This window comes from Haliaeetus leucocephalus, unplaced genomic scaffold (assembly GCF_000737465.1).
Source record: "Haliaeetus leucocephalus isolate CR32 unplaced genomic scaffold, Haliaeetus_leucocephalus-4.0 Scaffold83, whole genome shotgun sequence".
NCBI classification, from domain to species: Eukaryota; Metazoa; Chordata; class Aves; order Accipitriformes; family Accipitridae; genus Haliaeetus; species Haliaeetus leucocephalus.
Genome location: NW_010972519.1, coordinates 409,396 through 421,851, shown reverse-complemented (window position 1 = coordinate 421,851; position 12,456 = coordinate 409,396). Strand labels below are relative to the sequence as shown.

Here is a 12,456-nt window from a genome sequence, read left to right as displayed (position 1 = left end):
AGGATTTAAACACAGCTGTTACTACAGAGCAGCAGCTGTACTGTAAAGCACCTGCATATACACAGGCTACCATTTCCCATGGTAGCTGATATGCTGAGTCCCTTCACCACAGCACAAACTTACTTGGAGACCCATAAATTACTTCGATCCTTTCCAAAGTAACCCTTGTCTGAAGCCAAAGGACTCAAGAGAAAAGCCATGAAATCAGGTTTTCTAACTGATTTTTTTTTTTAATAAACTATAGAAGAACAAGGTAACATTTCAACCGAAGTCATGACAGCTGCATGCTTAAAAGCAGATACATACATATCTCTGGATTTTTCTGCTCCCTTTAGGGGGGGAAAAAAAAAAAAGAGAGAGAAAAACAGTCATGTGAAAGTTGAAGGCAATGCATAGATTTCTATACATATTCAAATAATAGCAGACTAAAGCAAGCAGTAACACAACTGGAAAAAGTGTTTTAACAGTGATACCAGATCTACGAAATTTTAAAAGGAACTTTCAGTTCCAGGAATCTTTATGCTGAACCAAGTTATATTTTTATACAGCATTAAAGTACGCTTTATAAATTGAGGCACTAGAAACAAACTTATTTACTCAATAGCTCAAATGTATCTAATGTGTGAACTGAAAAATCTACAGGCCATAGGGTACTAGAAATTTAGAACTTTGAAAGGTTGCATTAGACTTGCACTTGCTCACATTGACACAGTGAAATTAGTGGAAAACTACTGTTTTTCCAGTTAGAGTAAAATCAGGTTCTGATTGTTGGTTCCAATTATCTTCCTAGCTTTTTCTCATTGTCCTTGCCTGCTTCTTACGTATTCCCATCAGGGAGAAAAAATTGGCTCCTGTGCCACCCCATTCAGCAATGCTTATAGAGAAATGGAAAGCACCTGTCCTTGGGCACGATTTTATCTACCATGCTGTATTCCTTTAATTCCTCCTGTGCCCCCACATCACTGAGCTTCTACAGGGTTAATAAATTTGTTTAGAATGACAAACTCATGTTCTACAAGGGATACTTGTTTTTACCTTTCGATCCACATATTCTATGGGGGTTGGGGAGTATTAAAAACAGGGAGTCTTCACAAAGCAATTGGAGTGATTGCACAGCAAGAAGTTGAGACAGAAATAAAGGAGTTCATATGGATATGTGTGCTGCTTTCTGTATGAGGAAGAGTATTCAAGATCCAGTGACGTTTCCACCCAGATGCTACAGTAATTGGCACCCTCTAAACCCCTACATTAAAATATACCTCAATATTTTAATCAGGCACTTAAACAGAAAAACAAAGTAGTAACACTTAACATCAGTATTGTGATAGCTAGTCTGCAAGGCCAGAACATCTTGTATGAAGCACCCAGGAAATTAACTGTCCCACAGAACAAAGTAACTCCTGTCAAGGGCTAAAGGAATAGAGAGTCCCTCACTAGACAAGCATGTTTAAAAAAGACTGAAAGATGGTTAAGTAAATATTTGGTAAAAGCTATTAACCACAAACTTCTGTATGTTCTTCACTACCTAATGCAAAATGTAGTGCAAGGTTATTAATCCTTTGAGAAGATGGATCCAAAAGTAAACATTCAGTGTGCTTTAATTTACAAGATAATTTTTTTTTCCCCCCACAAAAAAAAAGTTTCTCCACTGATAACAAGCTCCCTAAGGGAATACATTAATTTTTGCAAGGGGAAAAAAGCAATCATTTAAAAACATAATCTGAAAATCAATAGTGGCCCTGTTTTGAGCCATAACACGTTTCTGATCAACATTTCTTTGGAAAACATGAGTTAGACCAACCAGTCACTGGTCCTCTAAGAGGGACCTTCATCTCCCTTCTTTTAAGTAGTATTCTGCAGATGAGAGTAACCATTCTTTTAAAACGGTAATGAACATATTTTAGTCCAATACACTTCAAAGTTATAGGAAAATTCTACCTGCAAGACTTCATCTACCAACATTTAAGTGGTTAATTATAGATACTGTCACAAAAATACAGAATCAAGGAAAAGAGGAGGAAATTCGGTTGTAAGGCTAAACACTTGTGAAGTTATATTTATATGCAAGTCAAGGGACAAATGAAAGAATCTACAGACACACAAACCACATTTTTATGGTAAGGAGAATGCCAAATGTTTAAACCATTCTTAAGTAATTTATTTTTTTTACTGACGATTTACAAGGTCTTGATTATTAGACAAAATAGCGTATTTTAACTAAACTCAAAAAAATACAAACCAATGGAGTATAGAAGGAAATGCTATATGGTTCCGTAGAATATATCACACCCAGTGCACACACTGCTTCATTTTTCTCATCTGAACCCATTTGTTACTTATAGGATTTTTGCAAAGAAATATTTTGGTCTAGCCAACACATAGTGTACAGTTTCAGACCACTGAATTAGGCTCTAATTCTGGCATTAGTCTACAGTCTAAACCACTGCAGCATATCTTTCAAAGTGTTTAGTGTAATCATAAACTGATCTAGATATTTTTGAGCGGTTAACAATAAACAGGAGTTATAGACTGCATATAGTTCAGAATGGTACATTAACTGAAGCTAAAAGTTTTAGTATGCTTATTGCCAATTTCTCCCAAATTTTAACAAGCGGAGCTTCTTCGCAGATACATTATTGCTGAGGGTAATAAGGCTGTTGAGGAAAAGGGTATCCAGGTTGTTGAGGTGCCGGATATGGTGCTTGTCCCGGGTTTTGATATACAGGTGAGGGTGCATACGGCAGATTATACTGACCATACATGTATGGATTATAACCCATTGGCATTGGCATCTGGCAATACCTGGAGGGGGGGAAGCATACTTTAGTTGCAAAACACTGATGATGATAATTTGCAAATAACAACTCATTAACAGATACAAAAAGACATGCAATCACTGCAAATGCTTTCATTTCCATTTTTGTGCAGCAGAAAGCGTGGTAACTTTCAAGGATCAAACATGAAAAAAATTGTAATGCATGGAACAGAAATGCAGACAGAAGGTGGAGTAAAGGCAACTTGCTAGAACTAGAACTGATCTAAATTGATTCTCTTGTGTTTAATATCATTGTACATATTTTAACATTTGCTGAGCCTGCTACTGAAGGAGAGACCAGCTGCCTTCAATTCCTCGTGATGACTCCAGAAAGATGGAAAAAAGCATCAGAAGAAAGCACACTACTCAACTGGAATTTTTTCTGTATTTTTCATCATCTTTAGCAAGATACCAAGATTTGAAAAATTAGATATGCCAACACTTTCGAGATAAACAACACCAACTGATTATGCAAGGGATGGCAACAGTCCACAAACCACAGTTAAGGAACTGCAGTCCTATCTCCCTTCTCCTTTAAAAAAGCCAAACTACAGAAATTTAAAATTAACCCTCCCACAAATGCTACCAGCAAATGATTCCAACAAGAATTACATGATAAAACTAAAAAAAGTCATCGTGCCTCAAACACTACACACATCTTCAATTATAACAATAACTAATTTTAAAATATCACATGCAACAAACAAGTGCTTTTAGGTAACAGGGTAACAAAGAACTGCTTAAGTACTCCCACAGCTTACCCTGGGTAACCTGGATAAGTTGGGTAAGGAGGTCCCTGTGCCTGGGAAGGTGCAGTGCTTGCTGCAGGTGCGCTGGCTCCTGGAGTAGGAGCGGGAGGAACAGGAGCAGCAGCAGCAGGAGGTGCAGCTGTTCCAGAGGGTGCTGATGTAGAAGAGGAACTGCTTGCTGCAGAAATCACTGGTGGTGGTGGCCGTGCTGGTGGCTGTGGTTTAGTCCCCTAACAAGAGAAAGTAAATTAAGCTGGAGCTTCTTTCTGGAAGTCTTGGAATCAAAAGCTGTGGTTATACGATTAGTTGATTTTATTTTTAACAGACATTCTATATTTAGGCTATACAGATGATAATGTGAAGCATCTAAAAAGCAAGAAGCTTTCCATTTCAAATCTATAAATTATGAACACTAATAGGCCATAATACACCTCTCTGCTAAGTCTTTAGACTTTGCCCTCTGTTTCACTTCAACACATTTCCAAACACACCAATATATTAAGGAGCGATATACACAAATTACAGATCAGTTTGGAGATCCACAGTATGGACCTTCTATTTTCAACCCCCTAATTCTGTAGCATATATTTACCACCATGGTTCTGGGTGCTGGAGTAGGAGTTGACGATGAAGCAGGCTTACTTCCTCCGGCTGCTGTGGTCTGATATGTAGGCAGAGGAACAGAGGGAGCACTGGGTTCCCTAGCAATGCTTTGCTGCAAATCTCTATTAAAAACAAACAAGCAAACATACAGCTTAGTTTAAGAATTGTTTGTTATACATGTCAGCAAGCTAAGCTAAAAAGATGCAACAGACTAAATCTAGTATTTAAAGCATGACCCCTGAGCTAGCTCAAACTAAATCTGGAGTCCAAATCACTTCCACAGAACCAATCCTCTAGCCAACCTTCTGATTAATGGTTACATTTATTTTCTAATAATGTCTTTATATTCCAACTCAACACTGGGTACATTTCACCGAATTAGCCAAAAGCTTTAGGATCAGAAATTATAGAACAGTCAGAACATTTAGCAACTTGGAAGCTTTCCTGAGAACCTAAGGAAACCTCAAGGCTATGGAAAAGGATGAAACTAAATTTCAGTAATTTTGATATGTAAAGAGAAGCAATACAGAAGAAAAGCAATGTCACATCGTCTGTAAATTGCCCTAAATTAAATAATATTGCATGCAAATACCACACATCTAACAGAAGAAAGAAGAGTCTGCTAGATAGTCTGCAATATCATTTATATCTGGGTAACTATAACTGTCAAAAAAACCCTGGAAAAAATCCAACTGGCTCAGCACATGAGCTTTAAAGTTCTCTATTCTGTTACCTCTAGTGTTGGAATTACTCTTGGTAAGATACAAGGAGGCTTTGGTGTCACATTGTACTACAAGCTGCCATTAAAGAGCATAATTTTACAGTCCGCTTGTCGTGAAAACTCCAAGGAAGCAGTTCTAAATTACATATTCACAGGTATGTAATTAATTTTTCAATGCAAAGGTTCAATATTTGAGATTGGGCAGATTCTTCAGAGACTTTAGGAAGCATTTAAAATTTCAGACAATTTTGCTTAAAAATGATAGGTGAGCAGTACGTAACAGCTAGAATTTGATACCTGGCATTCTGAAACAGAAGACAGGGGAGACTGACAGGTATACAGCCTAGTTAGCAACAAACTACAGACTCCTATTGTATAGCATGCAAAGGTGACCTCCAAAGAAGAACAAAACTGGCAACTTTTGCAGAAACTTGGTAGAAAGAACAAGACTGAAACAAAAACTCCAAGAGAACTGTCCTCGTGGTTACCCCTGCAGTAAAAAGGAATGATGGAGAAAAAGCTGGAAATACTGTCCTGATACTCTGGTACATATGCGTATGCATATCTCAAACTATTTCTTGCAGATGGTGGAGTAACTGTTCAACACTGTATTATACTGAAACTAACAAAACCAAAACTTAACATCTTAAAAGATGACATAACAGATGGAAGCAATAATTTTCTTCTTAAATTCACACTGCAAAGACTGATGACTTACAGAACAGTGGTATCATTCAGAGTGAAGTATATACCAAACGCATTACATGTGAAACATAAAACACTATTAAAACTGATCCTCCAATGGCCAATCATTATTGGGGGAGCAGCAAAATTTCTAGTTCTAAATAAGAAACAATCTAAATAAATTTATTTTCAGTAAGTAAAGATGCAGCCCACAGTCAGTATTTTTATTAAGGGGGGCAGGGGGAAGGGGCAACACACACACTTAATTCACTCAAACCATGGGTTGGGCGCACTGAGAAATACATTTTGTAGATGTATACTACAAATATCCCAAATCTGATCATCGCCCCTAACCTTGACAGGATTTCACATCAGCAAACAGTTAACATGTAGGGAAGTAAAAGATAGCATGGCAAGATTCAGCTGAATGTTTTATCAACACTAAACCTACAGCTTTAACACTGAACTTTTTAATATATTAGAGATGCGAGAGATCCAGACCTAAGCCTTGATTAGGCAGCCTACAGCTTCCAAATTGCATGAATGTAGGAAGTGGAAGGGGTTGTATACAGTTACTGAGAATTAATTTACAAGCACAATGCCCAACTGAAAAAGAACAGTTCTACAAAGGATGAAGTTAGGAAATATAAAATTTGAGGGCTGAGCATCCCATTCACAACATGGTACGTGCACAGAACGACTGCAGTTTCACCAACCGAAACTTTAGTAACAACTACACCTTTTTGTAAAAGGCTATGTGCTTTGCTAAAGAATACCTATTAAAAGGCAAGCCTTTTCAGCTATTATTTCCTCTTAAGAGAAGAGCCTAAAAAATCACAGCTGAAGCATACTATACTAGCCTGATCACATGTGGGGGACAACAACAACATCAGACACTTTCTTTCACATGAAGGACAAAATCTGCTTCTCGCCCCAGCAGTGTAGGCAACCCACGTATCTAAACAATGGCATCAGACCAGATCAGACTATGGAGCAGAGGTGGAATACCAACGTTTTTCCCCCCACCACACCGGGCACATAGAAGGCAACTGTATGCTGAACCATTTATCTAATTTCTCAAACCAAAAAGACAGCAGGAGCAAGGTGCAGAAATCAGGAGTTCCTCTAAAGGAAATAATAGCATAAAATTATTAACGAATGCATGCCAAAAAGAACTGAGAGTGAAATCATGAAAAGATGAAACAGATTCATGCTGAACTGTATACAGGAACAGCAGAGCAGACTTCAAAGTAGATTTTTCCATTTATTTCTCCTATCACTTTCCTAGGTTTTTCAGGGGAGGGGACAGCAGGGTTAGTATTAAGGCATAGAAGAGGTGATAGTCTTAACACACCTAGTTTCCCTTTCTCATTTCATCAAGTATCATAATACATGTCACCAAAGATTAATTTCTGATAAATACTTAACCGTTTCTACAATGCTTAAACCAAATATTGAAACCTTACTTGAGCAGTTCATCTCTTTCCGTCTTGCGAGCAAAGACAATGTCACTGCATTTGTTTTGGAATTTCAGCAGGATTTCTGTCAGCTCATTGTAGAACTAGTGAATGAAAAAAAATCCCACACCATGCTCAATCAATACTTTCAGACTCCATGCTAGCATATTTCTACATATTGATCCAGTTATAGGGGTTGTATTATTACAGTGCCCAGAACCTGTCATTCCAGTGAAGTTTGCCAGTGCATATTATTCTGCTTTTTAAAAAAAAGTATTAGTCATCTGTTGTCCATCACTGTAATATCACACAGTTTTGTGGGGTGTTTTTTAATATATATAAATGTGTGTGTATAAATATAAAAGTAGTTTAAGACAACTAGAAAGTGTATTAAAACCAGAACAAAACTAGATAACCTCTGGTGATTAACTATTTATTTTTTAAAGGATAATTTTTACTTTTTCTTTTCATTTTACTGCCTTCAGTCAGTTCCATGCATTTCATTTTTATAGATATTTCAGAGTTTTATTTTCTTTTTTCCTCTACTAAGCTATCAATAAACCAGCTAAAAGTACTCAATACAGAAGCAGTAAGACACCTTCCAGAAGCCCAGATCAAAAAAAGCAAGCTAAATAAAGCCCTCCTCATCTCCCCTCACATATGCAGTAGCAGTATATAAAACACAAATTCGATAAGGTGATTAAATACCATGGGACAACAGATGAAAGAATTCCTCAGATAAAATGGCTCATTTGGGTACTTCAGCATCAGTTACACTGCTGTAATTAAGAACTTTTCCTATTTTAATATAAAGCAGTGCTCAGAAAAGCTTACTTTTTAGATAAGAACAAAGAAGCATTTCACAGCTGTCAAAACAATCAAAATTCAAGCAACTCACTGTCCTCAATTCAGCAGTAAAATCCTCAAAAATGTACCTTCGTCTAGCATATCTGCAAAGTTTATTATGAGTTTTGATTCACATCTTATTGGGTAAGTTAAAAAAAAAAAATCCCTTAAGCGTTACCATACCTTTGTGCCTTCTTTTAAATTGGCTACAAGTTCCACAAAGTTGTCATTTGCTACAGCTAAGTTCTTCAAGACTTCTTCTCTTAAATTAGATTCATTGTTTGATTGTTTCATCTTTGAAAAATCCTGATGTGCATTCTTAAAAGAAGGGAAAAAATAAGCAGTGAAAATAATGCAAGCTAGTTCTGTGTAAGATTCTGTATGTTTCAGGTTTTTTCCACTTACTCATTGCTTCTACCCCCCTTTCCCAATACCTGCCTTTCCTCACCTTCCATCCACACACTGTAGTTCCCAATACTTGCTATCTGCCAAGTGCAGTGGCTGTTTCAGTTATACATGTATTAACTCACTGGCAGTAGGTATTGGCTAATTACCTGTTCTCTTGTGGGCTGCCTTCAGCTAATTCTCAAGCTCATACTGCAGACTCTCTTTCAGAGGCTATACTAATTAGGCTCTCTCCTGTACTACCCTCCACGGACATTCATAAAATCATACCAAAAGTTAGTATTTTTCAGAAGTGCTACCTCAAATTTGGTTGACATTGGTAAGCTATTAAAAAGGACAAGGAAGTGGAAATCTTACAAAAGCATCACCTACATCTCATTTCTTTTGGGAAAATAAACAAACAAGCAAACTTAAAAACACTATTTCAGCTACCAGAAGCAGCCAAACTTAAACTCCAAGACATTCAAACATCAAAGTAATATCCATCAAGATTTTAGAAGTATGTTATGTTAAAAGATATCTGAATATAAAATCCTTGATAAACATGGGCCGTATCATCATTTAGAAACCATTATTTCCCTTTTGCAAAAGTCTTATTCTTGCAATCCAATTTGCAGTCAGACATTGCAAGCAATCTTGTGCGCAAATAGGCTCCATCATTACTCAAGCCACTACAGTCACTTGTCCAAGAACTAAGACTTCCTCTTTTGCTGGATGTTTCAGGTACCCGTCTCTAGCGTTAATGACAAATTAAGGGTGAATTAATAAATAAACTTTGGGAATTTCTCCTTAATTTTTACTTTGATGAGCTTTGCACATGCTGGAAATCAAGCACATTGTAAACAGCAATTAGGAATAAACCAAAATGTACTTCAAAGACCCAAAATGTCTTCTAGTAGACAGTAACGACAGGTCTCCTGTTATCTGAGAAAGAAGTATTAAGATGGGATGAGAGGAAAAACCAAAACAAACCCAAAAACTTCTTAACATGCCAGTTAAGTTTCTTTCAAGGGCAAAGCCATCTGCAGAATTGGGCCAAGAAAGCGTCTAAGAGAATTTACACTGGAGCTCTGGGAGAGTCTGCTAAAAATTCATATTTCTTTCCAGTGAACACAAAAAACACCCCTGTATTTTTCAGTGATCAGAGGAGTAAAGGAGCATCAACTGGCCTATGACAGAGTAACAAGCAAAACAGAGTAGAAAGCGAAGTGGGATTTCTGAAGTACTGGAGAGGTAGAGGAATCATTGCTCCTTAGTTTAAGAGGAAGGAAGACATACAAGGTATTGTACCTGAATGTTTTTGAGAAGTTCTTCCTGCTTTTTTAGGGACTCTTGCACTTTCTGTGTGTAACTTCCATAAATTCTGTCCAACTCAGCCACAGAGATAGCCTCCTCATTTATAGCACCATCCTGCGCAAGTGCAGTCAGGAATTTGCTTGTCATGTCGAAATTTACAGATTTCAGGTCATTTTCCAGTTGTTCCCTCTCCTTCTTAACTTCATCCAGATTGGCCAGCAAAGTTCTTAAGACATTAACAACCTAGGCAATAAAAATTGTCAGAAGTTAGAATATTTAGAGGAATTATTGCAGAAGTATACTCTATTACTTGTTTTCATCTTGCACTCCTCACTGATGCTGGCAACACCACTGCACGAGTATTTGTTTATAAATGTGTTTAAGATGACAAACCAGGACAAAATGCAACAAAACAAAGATCTTCAAGCATTTCTCAAGCTATATTCTCTCCTCTAAAGATTTGCTTCCACTAATAACACTGAAGTACTACAAAGATTTTAAAAACTATTTTTTTAAAAACTGATCTGATACCTTCCAATAGGATATTCTAAAAATGGCAGTCAAAAACACTGACTTCAAATCACTCCTATGAGAAAAACAATCATATTGCTGTAGGTGAGCCATGACTTTCTTGGGAAGCAAGTTGGTGTAATTGCCTAATACTTTAAAACACTGGGCCATGTCTGACATTGCCCAATTGTCCCAAGAACCTGAGCACTACACCCCACCACCCTACACAACAAAAATATTCATCAAGGATTGCTCCTTTTATAATACTCAACCAGTCTCACGGTCCATGAAGATTGAACTTGCTCACATCAAGCAGATTTTAAATGAAAAGACACCCTCTTTTCCAAATGTTAGTTACCTCCCATATCCATTGTGACAGAAACAAGAGCAGCTAAGGATCAGCTTCCACATCAATTCATGTAAGTTTATTTTGTTAGACAAATAGCACTTCTATTCAAAATAGGGACAAATTTCGATGCTTTACCTCATTTCCTTGTAATGTTTTTGCTGGGTTGGCAGAAGGAATGGCTGCGTTGAGTTCTGCCTCTGGCTTACACAGAAGTGCAATCGTATCCCGGTGAGACTGATAGCGCTCTTTCACTTGTCCATCTGCTTGAACAGCTTTATTCAAAATGTTATGGTAATTCGCTCCCTCTGGTGGTGGGAAGGAAAAAAAAATGAGTGGTTATATTCTTTCAAAAAGTTTTAGCCAAGTCTTGCACCAGAGCCGTTTTCATGCTTTTCAGCAAGACTTCATACATTTTTATAAGCCTGCCCATTATGAAGTTATTAAGACTTATAAATAAAACTTAAGGTTCTAAGTTATGTTTTAAATACTGCATAAACTAGGCACATATATTAATTCTGCAAAGAAGCATACAAAAGTGTATGAATGAACGCTCGTTTGAGCTGCTCCCCAGATTTAAACACCTGTAACTTTGCCAAACTAAGGCAGTGGTATCAGTTCCTTGTTAGCTTCAAAACAACACATATCAAGTGCACAGAAACATGCTGTAGTGATGGCCCTAAGTAGTATGACTAACTGCTGGGGGGAAAAAAACCAAACCAAAACACCAAATCAAACACCTTGATGGGTAATAAACAAACAAACAAACAAATGTTAATATACAAAGAAAAAAACAACTACGGTATTTAAGGGGTAACTGCAACCAGATTCTTAGGAGAGCAGTCATTTTTCATTGCACATGCTTTCTGAAACTTTAGCATGCACGTGTACTCCAGGGGTGCAAAAGCAGCAGCAAATTCTCTGCTATCACATCATCTCTCAACTCCAAACACTGGTCCAGATAGCAACAAAGATATTTTGGTATAACCTCTCTTAAACTGAAATTTGTATATTTAAAGATAATACCAGAGCATTGAAAACTACTTTAATTTACACAATGCGAATGGACATTCTTAGAGCATCCCCAGAATCCAAAGCATGAAACATGAAACCTACCTGCCCTTAAAGGCTTATAGAGTTCATTGGATGGTGTTCTCTGCCAGCGTTCTTTGAATTTTGTTCTCAGGTCATTGTCTGTAGTTTCTTCTTCATCTAACAATCTTAGTGACTACAGAAGTAAAATGTTACATGCATTATAAGCCATTCTAAACATGAAATAGCTACAAAATATACAGCTAGTGTAGAAAATACAAAGAATGCTTATACATCCTTTATAAATTTAATTTGGCAAATAAAAAACAGGCATGAAAGGCACAAATCGCCCAAATTTCTTTAGAATTCCCCCCCACAACAATTTTAAAAACAAAATAATTGTAAGGGAACATCCACATGTGACAGAACAGTTTTTGTATGGACTAAATGCTTAAATGGCATATTTTTAAGGTGCTATTAAAGTTACAAGCATTTTGGACAACTGTGCACTTTTTCTACTGTCATTTAAAGAGAAAAAAAGCAGTGGTGGTGTTTTTTTAAGAATGTTTTAGTGTTAGCGGTTGTTGAGCTTACTTCATCTAAAATTTCTTTGTTCCTTTGTAGCAGTTCAGGCAGATCTTTGATCAGCTGATCAACAGTCTGAATTCCTCCCTGTTCAATCACAGACTTAGATTTGTTCAAAATAGACTGAGGAACAGTATCACCAGACACATCTTCGATAGCAGCAGGAAGATTGAGGGAAGCCAACACACTGAAAAAGTCAACATGTTAAACAGCAACTTGTTTGTAGTTTTAGATTGTTTTATCCTATAAATAACACTGCCATCCAAACAAACACACAGTCAATTATAATGCAGAGTATAATGTACTTCTGGACAGAAAGTTCAAATTGAAAACACTAAACTTATTCCTAGTATATACCTCACCAAAAACAAGTTTCAAAGCTCTTAAAAGCTGAACAAATCATAGTC

At 36.9% G+C, this 12,456-nt stretch overlaps 1 protein-coding gene across 2 annotated transcripts in view; it reads right to left on the bottom strand.

The window, feature by feature from the left end:
* Nucleotides 1-213: 213 nt before the first annotated feature.
* Nucleotides 214-12,456, bottom strand: part of PDCD6IP (programmed cell death 6 interacting protein) — a 34,368-nt gene continuing 22,125 nt past the window's right edge. Inside the window, exons 10-18 of one of the 2 annotated variants that reach the window (XM_010582348.1) lie at nucleotides 12,059-12,236; nucleotides 11,549-11,660; nucleotides 10,571-10,740; nucleotides 9,571-9,819; nucleotides 8,059-8,193; nucleotides 7,039-7,133; nucleotides 4,157-4,289; nucleotides 3,577-3,794; nucleotides 214-2,802 (exon numbers count right to left, since the gene is read on the bottom strand). In XM_010582348.1, coding sequence (XP_010580650.1) covers nucleotides 2,634-2,802; nucleotides 3,577-3,794; nucleotides 4,157-4,289; nucleotides 7,039-7,133; nucleotides 8,059-8,193; nucleotides 9,571-9,819; nucleotides 10,571-10,740; nucleotides 11,549-11,660; nucleotides 12,059-12,236 — 1,459 coding nt within the window. In that variant the 3' untranslated portion in view covers nucleotides 214-2,633. The remainder of the gene's footprint in view (nucleotides 2,803-3,576; nucleotides 3,795-4,156; nucleotides 4,290-7,038; nucleotides 7,134-8,058; nucleotides 8,194-9,570; nucleotides 9,820-10,570; nucleotides 10,741-11,548; nucleotides 11,661-12,058; nucleotides 12,237-12,456) is intronic. The other variant, XM_010582355.1, reaches the window with a different exon arrangement.